This window comes from Staurois parvus, unplaced genomic scaffold (genome assembly GCF_062004578.1).
Source record: "Staurois parvus isolate SC_StPar_1 unplaced genomic scaffold, SC_StPar_1.0 ptg000053l, whole genome shotgun sequence".
Classification (NCBI taxonomy): domain Eukaryota; kingdom Metazoa; phylum Chordata; class Amphibia; order Anura; family Ranidae; genus Staurois; species Staurois parvus.
This window is the reverse complement of record NW_028317849.1, coordinates 6,399,655-6,411,837: the sequence shown is the minus strand read 5'-3', so window position 1 is coordinate 6,411,837 and position 12,183 is coordinate 6,399,655. Positions and strand designations below refer to the sequence as shown.

General features: G+C 39.7%; 1 protein-coding gene across 1 annotated transcript in view; it reads left to right on the top strand.

Annotated features, from left to right (window-relative positions):
• NWD1 (NACHT and WD repeat domain containing 1) overlaps positions 1–9,592 on the top strand; it is a 97,622-nt gene extending 88,030 nt beyond the window's left edge. The window contains exons 19-21 of the mRNA XM_089667611.1: positions 1,185–1,732; positions 6,142–6,247; positions 9,095–9,592. Coding sequence (XP_089523737.1) covers positions 1,185–1,732; positions 6,142–6,247; positions 9,095–9,393 — 953 coding nt within the window. The 3' untranslated portion in view covers positions 9,394–9,592. The remainder of the gene's footprint in view (positions 1–1,184; positions 1,733–6,141; positions 6,248–9,094) is intronic.
• Positions 9,593–12,183: the final 2,591 nt, after the last annotated feature.

Sequence of the window (12,183 nt, the reverse complement as noted above, 5' to 3'; positions counted from 1 at the left end):
TTGTTTTGTATTATTTAAAAGTTACATTATTTAAGTCAGGTCAGCTCACTCTGCTCTTCCCTCCCAGAGAACCTACTCTGTGTTTAGGTTAGAGATTAGAGGGCTAAAAGGCTTCCAAGAAGTGTTAATTTCATTAACGAAAATATTTTCGTCAACTAAATTAACACTATTTTAGTTGACTAAAATACAACAGAAACTAAAACAACTTAGATGACTAAAATACGACTAAACCTAAAATGGCATTTCAGTCAAAAGACTAAATTGAAATTTGACATCAAAATTAACACTGGTTATACAGTATATCACAACGGCTAGATCTGTGTCTGTAGTGCATGTTCAAACTTTACTACCATAAATAATAACATGTCATTAGATTTTTACTCCAGGAGTATGTAATGAGTTTGGAAAATTCTAGAGAAATGCTTCAATAATGCATTACAATTTAACTAAATCCATTAGATTTTAGCTGACTAAAATTATTTTAGTTGACTAAAATGTACTGGAGATTATAGTCGACAAAAACTAAAACTATTCAAATGACTAAAATACGACTAAAATTAAAATGTAATTTTAGTCAAAAGACTATGACTAAAACTAGATCACAATTTGATCTAAAAATTAACACTACTTCCAAGTTACTGCTAGGAGAGGAAAACAGGGTGAGTTAAGCTTGTGGGAAAATGACTTGAAGGACTTTGGTGCTTTTGCTCTAAACCAGCCTTTCTCAACCAGAGTTCCACCAGAGGTTGGCAAGGGTTCCTTGAGCAATTGGCAATTTTTGCCCTTCAAATGAGTAACCACTAACACGAATTACATTTTCAGCTATCTGTAAAAAAGGAGGGGTTCTTTCCAATGACAACAAATGTAGGGGGCATTCTTCCCACTGACCAAAATGCTAATGTACAATGAACTGTAGGTTTTGCAATTATTGGCATGAGTTCCCTGAGACATGAAAGTTAATGCAAGGGTTCCTTTGTTTTAAAAAGGTTGAGAAAGGCTGCTCTAAACTTTGAGGATGGATTGCCCCACAGTGTCTACAGCTACAGAGGTCTGACTCATAAATACCTGAATGTCATTTGGGTTCACTTTAAGCAATATCAGCTAGTAATCAGTCTAATTTACATAAGTAAATTTGAAAGGTTATACAGTTCCCACAAGGTCATATAATTATGTACTTTTTTTAGGTCTTATGACAGATATCCTTGAGGCCTCTTCTGAAGTAACATGCCTGGAAGTTGCCAACACCAAGAGGATTTTGCTCTGCGGTTTGACCTCAGGCACTGTACTGGCTTTTCCATTAGACCAAAGGCAGGATGTGGCATGTATTCCACCACCTGATCATAATTTGCCTGTGATTTGCCTGTCATTAAGCAAACAAGAAAACTGCCTAGGTGTAGCACACCATAATCTGATTCTGCTCTATCAAGTTACAAAGGGGGATCCTCTTCCAATGCTTGATGGCCCAGTGCACGCCATACATCCACAAGTCCCAAATGCTGTGAGCAATATAGCCATATTTGAAGACCAAAGGATTATCTATGGTACAGAGAAAGGAGACATGTGTCTTTTTAGCCCAGAAATGGAAGAAAAGTGTTTAGATTCTCATGTAAGCAGAGTCACTTGCTTAGAAACAAGCTCAAAGGAAATATATGCATTAAGTGGCTGTGAGGACTCAATTCAGCGTCTTTGGAACATGGAAACTGGTTGTTGGGAACATGAGATGTGTTACAAGGTACCTTACCAATGCAGTATAAATGCCAATTTTTAAATGCAAAGGTTTATATGTAAACTATATTGCATAATCAGAATGCTTGTATACTTCATGGTTCTCTCCAGAGTTTAAAAGCCAATACTTGTTGGAAGTTTCCTGCTAATCTATATCTAAACATAAAAACAAAATGTATTGCAGCTTACTGATCATTAGGCATGTTGACTGCATTAGTTTTCAAAAGGAAGAAAGTCCTTTTGATCTAGCTGGAAATCTTGTGTAATTAAGTGTTCTTGCATGGCAAGACCACTTACAGTTATCTCACATATATATTCTTATTATTATAGCCAAATTTACCACCCTAACTCCTCCCACAGTTTTTACACTACATAGACAGTAATATACCGAAACGTGCCGATTGTTCCCGATTGGTGTGCTATTACTTTGTGGAATGTTTCGCGGAATGGTTCACAAAATATCTGCATTTTTGTGGTGAAATTTGTCCCATAGGAATGAATGGCAGAATGTTCAAAACTAGAGTGGGAGCTGACAAAAGCTAGAATGTGAGCTGAAAAATCAGGACATGATTTCTAAACTGCCATCACTCCCTCATTTTCAAGCCCACCTACACAAATCTTATATCAAAATGTTCAGCTATACATGCTGCCACGGCTAAGCCATAGTCCTGATAGTTTTCACAATATGACCGTTTGTTTGCAACTCACGCCGCCCATTGACATTCATTGAAATTCCACTCTAGCCACCTCAAATTTTAAGGGCAATTTCTAAACTGCGACTGTGCCTTCATTTTTAATATTTCAGAGACATACTATGCATCAAAATGTAGGTCTGGGTCTTGTGATTCTCACAATATAATCTTCAGTGTAGGATTTATAATTTTTAAACTACAACCATTTGAAGATGGCAACTGCCAGTGAAGTGAGCAAGTTGGAGCAGTTTGTTTTTAACCGCTCTTCTCTGCCCTTGCTGTAGAGTGAGTTGCCATAGGAACCCAGGTGTGTAAGCAGGCAGCAGAGTGACAAAAGATAGAGTATGAGTTGTAGACTACTGGTGGAGGCAAGAACACTTCACACAATTTCCCCAGAAATTGTAGCTTTTCTATTTATAACTTGTTGTGCACTGAACTGAAATTTCAAACAATGTTGTCAGCCTTCTCAGCTAAGTTTTGTAAATTACACAACTGTCGACAAGGTTTAAGAGTGTGTCTATGGGAAGTCCGCCCCTGGTCATGTTAGAACAGGAAGGGGCCATCCCCAAACTGTTCCCACAAAGTTGGGAGCATGAAATTGTCCAAAATGTCTTGGTATGCTGATGCCTTAAGAGTTCCCTTCACTGGAACTAAGGGGCCAAGCCCAACCCCTGAAAAATAATCCCACACCATAATCCCCCCTCCACCAAACTTTACACTTGGCACAATGCAGTCAGGCAAGTACCGTTCTCCTGGCAACCGTCAAACCCAGACACATCCATTGGGTTGCCAGACAGAGAGGCCTGATTTGTCACTCAAGAGAACACGTTTCCACTGCTCTAGAGTCCAGTGGTGGCATGCTTTACACCACTGCATCCAACGCTTTTCATTGCACATAGTGATGTAAGGCTTGGATGCAGCCGCTGAGCCATGGAAACCCATTCCATAAAGTTCTCTACGCACTGTTGTGCAGATAGTTGGCAACTTCTAAGCACTGTGCGCTTCAGCATGTGCTGACCCCACTCTGACATTTTATGTGGCCTACCACTTCATGGCTGAGTTGCTGTTCCCAGTTGCTTGCACCTTGTTATAATACCACTAACAGTTGACCGTGGAATATTTAGTAACAAGGAAATTTCACGGATGGACTTATTGCATACAGTTGCAAGAAAAAGTATGTGAACCCCTTGGGATTACGTGGAGTTTTGCATGAATTGGGCATAAAATGTGCTCTGAACGTCATCTAAGTCACAACAATAGAAGAACACAGTCTGCTGAACATAATACTACACAAACATTAGATGTTGCCATGGTTTAATTGCACATAACATGTAAACATTCACAGTGCAGGGAGGAAAAAGTATGTGAAGCCCTAGCTTAATGACTTCTCCCAGAGCTAATTGGAGCCAGGAGTGAGCCAACCTTGACTCCAATCAGTGGGATGATATTGGATGTGTTGCTGACAGCTGTACTGCCCTTAAAAAACACACACCTGTTTTGGGTTTACTGGTTTCAAGAAGCACTGTCTGATGTGAACCATGCCTCGCAGAAAAGAGCTCTCAGAAGACCTACGATCAAGAATTGTTGACTTGCATGAAGCTGGAAAGGGTTACAAAAGTTTCTCCAAAAGCCTTGATGTTCATGTGTCCACGGTAAGACAGACTGTCTACAAATGGAGAAAGTTTAGCACTGTTGCTACTCTCCCTAGGCATGGTCGTCCTGTAAAAATGACTGCAAGAGCACATCGCAGAATGCTGCATGAGGTAAAGAAGAATCCCAGAGTATCAGCTAAAGACCTACAGAAATCTCTGGCACATGCTAACATTTTTGTTGACACATCTACAATAAGGAAAACATTAAACAAGAATGGAGTACATGGGAGGACACCACGGAGGAAGCCATTGCTGTCCAAAAAGAATATTGCAGCACGTTTGAAGTTTGCAAAAGAGCACCTGGATGTTCCACAGCACTACTGGCAAAATATACTGTGGGCAGATGAAACCAAGATTGAGTTGTTTGGGAAGAACACACAACACTATGTGTGGAGAAAAAAAGGCACAGCACACCAACATCAAAACCTCATCCCCACTGTGAAACATGGCGGAGGGAGCATCATGGTTTGTGGCTGCTTTGCTGCCTCAATGCCTGGATAGATTGTTGTCATTGATGGGAAAATGAATTCCAGAGTTTATCAAGGCATTTTGCAGGAAAACGTACGACCATCTGTCCGCCAACTGAAGCTCCGCAGAGGATGGGTGATGCAACAGGGCAATGACCCAAAGCATACAAGTCATTCAACAAAACAATGGCTGCAACAGCACAGAATACGCCTTCTGGAGTGGCCCAGTCAGAGTCCTGACCTGAACCCGATTGAAATGCTGTGGCATGACCTTAAGAGAGCGATTCACACCAGACATCCCAAGAATATTGCTACACTGAAACAGTTTTGTGAAGAGGAGTGGTCCAAAATGACTCCAGATCGTTGTGCAGGTCTGATCTGCAACTACAGGAAACGTTTGGTGGAGGGTATTGCTGCCAAAGGAGGGTCAACCAGTTATTAGGTCCAAAGGTTCACATACTTTTTCCTCCCTGCACGGTGAATGTTTACATGTTATGTGCAATTAAACCATGGCAACATCTAATGTTTGTGTGGTATTATGTTCAGCAGACTGTGTTCTTCTATTGTTGTGACTTAGATGACGTTCAGAGCACATTTTATACCCAATTCATGCAAAACTCCACGTAATCCCAAGGGGTTCACATACTTTTTCTTGCAACTGTAGGTGGCAACCTATCATGGTAACACACTTGAATTCATTGAGCTCCTGAGAGCGACCCATTCTTTCACAAATATTTCTGGAAGCAGCCTGCATGCCTAGGTGCTTGATTTTATACACCTGTGGCCATGGAGCTGATTGGAACACCTGAATCCAATGATTTGGAGGGGTGTTCCAAAACATTTGGCAATATACTGTGTGTGTATGTGTGTGTATATGTATATATGTATATGTGTATATATATATATATATACAAACATACATACATACATGTACACGTATGTATAGGTGTTACTATTCCCATGTTAGTTTAGGCTTATCTTAATGGTATTTATAACATAATTCTATACCATCAGAACATCAGAAGCTTGTAAATACACAATATTTTATGCCCCATTTACATCTGGGCATTTTGTTGCTTGAAGCGCCAAAACATTCACCATCCAAAATTCCATGGTTTTTAGTTGTGCTTGTTTACACTTCAGCATAATGTTGCTTGAAGCTCCAAAAGAGTACATGAGCTTCTTTTGGGCAACAAGTTTAATGCAATTTTTCCCACAAAATGCCTAAACCACATGCTCAACTTGCCCAAAAGGCATGCATTACACAATTTCCCTAGCAACTAACTTTGTATTGGCTAAAAAATATTTTTTAAAAAATGCTCAGATCTGAGAGGTTCACAAATGATTGGAAAAAAAAGCCTGTATAACGAACAAAGATGCTTAGCTTAAGTGTAAATACAGCCTTCTATAAAATTCCAAACATAAATTACCTACAGTCTGGTCAAAACAAGTGAGTGCTATGATATGATACCACTGAAAGCGTTATTCCTATCCCCTGCCTTCACAGAGACATATATGCTCATTAAAGAATCCAATAATGCAAGAAAGTAAAAAACAATTATTATAGAAATAGGATTTTAAACAGAACTGTCATTTTGCCTCCAGGGCTTCTTCTTTCAAGGAGTTGATTGTGCCTGCTTCTCACCAGATGATCGCTATATTTACACTGGATCTAAGGACAGAGCCATCAAAGTGTGGGATGTATCCACTGGTGAGTATTCAGTCATTTTCATCTACTTTGTTTTCATTTAAGAATAATCAATCAACTAATCAAATAATTAATCAACTCAGAATACTTAAAGAAATCTATAGTATTTTTGTACTTATTTGAATATGAATATCTTGTATTCCTATATCCAGGCAGCTGATTTTTCCTTATATCTGCCTATAAAAAACATATTTAAAGAGCTCAATAGCTCAAGCTAAAATTCACATACCAAAGTAAATGAGCCAGACCAGTGACTCCCTCTTTCCTTTCCATTGTATATGGCTTCAGCAGAGAGGTTTCCATTCTTTGTGCAGTGCCTGCTGTACTCCCTTTTTAGAAAACCCATAGGGATTGATTTACTAAAATATACATAAGGCAAATAGACTGTGCACTTTGCAGATCAAGTTGCTCTAGATCTTACCAAATGAGGTAGAACTTCATTTTACAAAGAATGACCAGTCACATGCAAAGAAAATAAATAAAACAACATTTTACTTGCACATGATTGGATGATGGAAGTCAGCAGAGATTTCCCTCATTTACTAAGCTCTGGAAGAACTGTACTTGGAAAGTGCACAGTCTATTTGCCTTTAGTAAATCAACCCCACAGTGTTCTTGGAATCTTGTGTCAATGGAGCACCATGTATTAGCTGTTTGTTTAGAAACAAGAAAACAATGAATAGTGTGTATTGTTAAAACTCCCCCCCCAAAAAGTAACACAGTTGCTTTCGACAGCAGCATTGTCAACCCTTGGGTAACAAAGAAAGATAAACTCCAGCTAACACTTTTTAAGCAACTACACAATCAGTTTTTTTCCTTTTCGGATACATTATTTTACACAAATGAATAAAAGCTGATTATTGTAAGCAACCCTCTCAGTGTTAAATGGTTTGTGTCAGCTCTCTAACTGGCAGTTTTGCTGGACAGTTTGGTCTGATAAAGGAAAATGTCACAAAAATAAAACAGACCTACTGGCTGGATCAGTACAAACAAATGGCAACCACCCCAATCTATAACTGGCCTTTGCAGCAAGTAGCTCATGGAAGGGTGATGCATGTGAAAAAACAACAAACAAAAATTCCCTGCTCATGTACCAGCCAGCCTGCAACAAACCGAATTGTCCTGTCTAACAATTTTTACGTTTTAGATTGCACATGTTTGCAAATATATGCATAAGCTGCAGAGGCCACTTCATGGTACCCCAGTATATCTGCAGTCCTAACGCTATACATTTTGGGAGTCTCCAAAGTTGGAGCACATATATAACAATAGATAGATAAAGGCAGGTGTGCCTGGAGGGAGCCCACCTCTCCTTAAAGGTATAGGAGTTCACTGGAAACCCAGCCATAGCACAATGGCAGCGAAGGTATCCAGTGCGGCCCCCCACCATTTCACCAACAGTACAAACAAATGGTAACCACCCTGATCTATAACTGGCCTTTGCACCAAGGAGTACATGGAATGGCAATGCATGTCAAAAACAACACACAAAAATTCTCAAGCGGTTTAGTTTTCACACATTTGAAAATATATGCGTAAGCTTCAGAGGCCATTTCACGGCACCACAATATATCTGCAGTCCTAACTCTATAAATTTTATGTGTCTCCAAAGTCAGGGTACAAAGTTGGCTGGTAAGTGAGCTGGGAATTTTTTTTTGTCATTTTCTACAGACTGGATCAACAGGCAAAAAAAAATATTAATGCAGCCACCACATTTAGGATCGGTAAACTACAATATATTAAAGTGAATGTAAAAAAAATAAACAGAAAAATCAGCACAAATGACACAACTTCCAGCCAGTAGGATGTATCCCATGTGCTGATTTTTCTTTGGTAAGTAGAAATCCTCCTCAGTCCATGTCCCCACCCCTTCTGTTCCAATCTTCCAGTGTGACAGGGGTTATTTAAACTATAGGGCTTTTATCAAGAAATCCTGACTATGCCTGCCGTTTCTGCCCAGCTGCTCCATTCATAGAAGCCGTAATTCATCTTCTGTCAATGAAGCTGGATCTATGAAAGGAGGGGACAGACCTATCAGCCCCTGCTCCATTCACAGATTGCTTTCCATTCACAGAAGCTTTATTACAACTTCTATGAATGATGAACCTGAGTGGAAAGGGTGGGCGTAGTTGAGCTCTTTTAATGAGAGCCTGTGCCAGCCCGTTATGTTGTATGCAACCCTGCTACATCAGAAACTTACAGTGGTAGGGTTATGGACTGAGGAGAATTTCTACTAACAGAAGAAGAATCAGCACAAGGGATTCATCCTACTGACTGTAAGTAGTGTCATCTGTGCAGAGTTTTCTTTTTTTTTTTTTTTTTTCATTTTTAGCTACAGTTTAAATGTTTGCTTTTGGGTTTAGAAGGTTACATTGGGTTTTAAGTAGCATTGACCCAAAACCAAAATCATTACAGCATTTGTAAGAGAGACCCTGCTGATAGCAAAACAGTGCAATTCTTATATATTTACTGGTTTAGCTAACAGTTTTTTTGTAATTTTGTTTAGCCATTCTAGTGATTGACACATCTGTGCTTTACTGAATAGTCATAAAGGTTCCTTACTGTTTCACCTTTCTGATAACCGACATTGCTGAACCAGGAACCTTGCCTGATTTGCAACGTAGCAGAGGCATATAAATCTCATGAACGACTACTGTACAATATGGCAAATAAATTGGTATTTAGAATTTCAATTGTGTATTTAGCAGTTTCCACTTAAGAAGAAAAATGCATTTACAGCAAACCACATTTCAGAAACATATTTAACTGATTTTCTCTTCAAATTGTAATGTATATATTACTATGTGTCTGGTACATAATGCTTCTTTCTTGTCATGCCCCATTACACAGGTTCCCTGCTTGCAGTGCAATATGTATATGCAACTGTCACCCGAATTGTCTCTACACCTAATGGATTTATAGGAACCACACGTCTGGGCTACGTGGTCCGAGAGAAGTTTCATTGCCCAGAAACCATCAGCTCTCAGTACAACCCATTGCAAAACATCAAAGCCACGTGTACTGTCAATTCTAGGAAGTCTAAAAGTGCCAACAACAAACTGATCAAATCAGAAGCAAGAAGTGAAAGAAAATGGTGGAAATGCAAAGAGCAAGCAAACAAAAACTCCCAAGTCTGCAACATTGTTTAAATGAAAGAACAGTCATTTTTTCTAGTCTGCATTTTTTTTTACATTTTTCCTGAAATATTCCCGAAAGCAGTTTTTGGGACTTTAATTTATAAACTGAGCAAATTATGTTTTCTGGAAGTAGAAATGTGCCTTAACATTTACACAAATGTATAATTTGCCAAATATGTAATTGTAATAACAAAGCACTTTAATACTTTAATTTATTACGGTTACTACGTTTTACTTTTTGCTTCTAATCCTATTCCTTTCTATATCCTGCCCTATATGTTTACTTTCATAAATACGCAAGAGTACTGCATGTACTAAACCCTACCCTTTCTCATTTGGCAAAAGCTTCCCATGACTGGTGCAGGCAGCTGCACCATGCCTTGACATAAAGTGGGAGATTTACTAAAACTAGTGCACACAGAATCTGGGGCAGCTGCACATGGTAGCCAATCAGAATTTGCACTCCAGTTTTAGTAAAAACCCCCAAAAGAAGAACATTGCGAGAACTGGTGTCAACTATCCTAATTATGAGAAGTGACAGTTTACACACGACGCCTCCTCCTGGTCCATGATCAGCCAGCTCTTTTTCCCCTTACCAGTCGAAGATCATGTCCTCTCCTGAATCTTCTCCCAGTGGAACATGATCAGCTACCACTTACTCTTTCCCCTGCAACCCTCCCATAAGAAGAGTGCCTGCTATGCTTTGGGAAGATATTTTAGTCAGGCATGATTTTACTGCATATGCAAACCATCCAAATAATTTTTTTTAAATCAGTTTAGAGCAGTCAAAACTTGCTGATTAACTGCTATGAGATACTTTACATTGTTTTTTGCCTCATTACAAATGTCTTTGTTGGTATTGCAGCACTGAAATATCACCTTTCATATCTACGTTTAAGTAGTATTTAAAACAAAAATTTAAAAAAACAAAAATCCAAAAACTGTTCTCTACCTGTGCATGTTTCGTCACAGTGGTCTCTCTTTGTTCTTTGTTCCCTAGTGCCTTATCTAAATCCCTAAAAGGCAGTTTAAGTAGACTATCTGAGGTAACCCTACATGTATTTTATATACCATGGGTGACTCTAGTAGTTTCCATTTAGAAGACAATGATCTCGTGGGTGTGTATCCCCTGATCCCTGTATTGTTAATGCCAAATGCTAGGAATTAAACAAAATCCACCCTTGCAGTGTATCCTACCTTGCACTTCAAGGGTTAAATGTACTCTCTATGTTTAGGGGGTGATGACAAGACTGTAACCCCCCCCCTCCATCATTAACCCAGCACTGTATATGAAGGAGGCAGGAGTGTTGCCGTGGCTGGGAACACCTTAGAGTGGAGGCTTATGCAGGCCATAGACGGGTCGAAAACCAGCCGTTTTAAAAAAAACAAAAAACGAAAAATCGGTCGTTCAATAGGCCGACGTTACCACCAATGGGAAAAAAAATCAACCGATTTTTGGCCCGTCTACGGCCGGCATTTAATTACTTCTGTCCCTTGCAGAGAGCGCCGCTATTGTATTTGACATGAAAAAGTATTGTGGTTGCAACAATGTATCCCTTTGTATCTATTTTGGATACAGATGTTTGTATTCGGATACAAATACAGTCATGGCCGAAATTGTTGGCACCCTTGATATTTTTCCTGAAAATCAAGTATTTCACACAAAAAAGGTATTGCATTAACACATGTTTTGCTATACACATGTTTATTCCCTTTGTATGTATTGGAACAAATATAAAACAGAGGCAGAAAAGCAAATATGACATAATGTCACACAAAACCCCAAAAATGGGCTGGACAAAAGTATTGGCACCCTTAACTTAATATTTGGTTGCACACCCTTTGGAAAACATAACTGAAATCAGTCGCTTCCTATAACCATCAATAAGCTTCTGACACCTCTCACCCGGAATTTTGGACCACTCTTCCTTTGCAAACAGCTCCAGGTCTCTCTTATTGGAAGGACACCTTTTCCCAACAGCAATTTTAAGATCTCTCCACAGGTGTTCAATGGGATTTAGATCTGGGCTCATTGCTGGCCACTTCAGAACTCTCCAGCGCTTCTTTGCCATCCATTTCTGAGTGCTTTTTGACGTATGTTTGGGGTCATTGTCCTGCTGGAAGACCCAGGATCTTGGACGCAAACCCAGCTTTCTGACACTGGGCCCTACAGTGCGACCCAAAATCCTTTGGTAATCCTCAGATTTCATGATGCCTTGCACACAGTCAAGGCACCCAGTGCCAGAGGCAGCAAAACAACCCCAAAACATCATTGAACCTCCACCATATTTTACCGTAGGTACTGTGTTTTGTTCTTTGTAGGCCTCATTCCGTTTTCGGTAAACAGTAGAATGATGTGCTTTACCGAAAAGCTCTATCTTGGTCTCATCTGTCCACAAGACGTTTTCCCAGAAGGCTTTTGGCTTACTCAAGTACATTTTGGCAAACTGTAGTCTTGCTTTTTTATGTCTCTGTGTCAGCAGTGGGGTCCTCCTGGGTCTCCTGCCATAGCGTTTCATTTCATTTAAATGTCGACGGATAGTTCGCGCTGACACTGATGCTCCCTGAGCCTGCAGGACAGCTTGAATGTCTTTGGAACATGTTTGGGGCTGCTTATCCACCATCCGGACTATTCTGCGTTGCAATCTTTCATCAATTTTCCTCATCCGTCCACGACCAGGGAGATTAGCTACAGTGCCATGGGTTGCAAACTTCTTGATAATGTTGCGCACTGTGGACAAAGGCAAATCTAGTTCTCTGGAGATGGACTTGTAACCTTGAGATTGTTGATATTTTGCCACA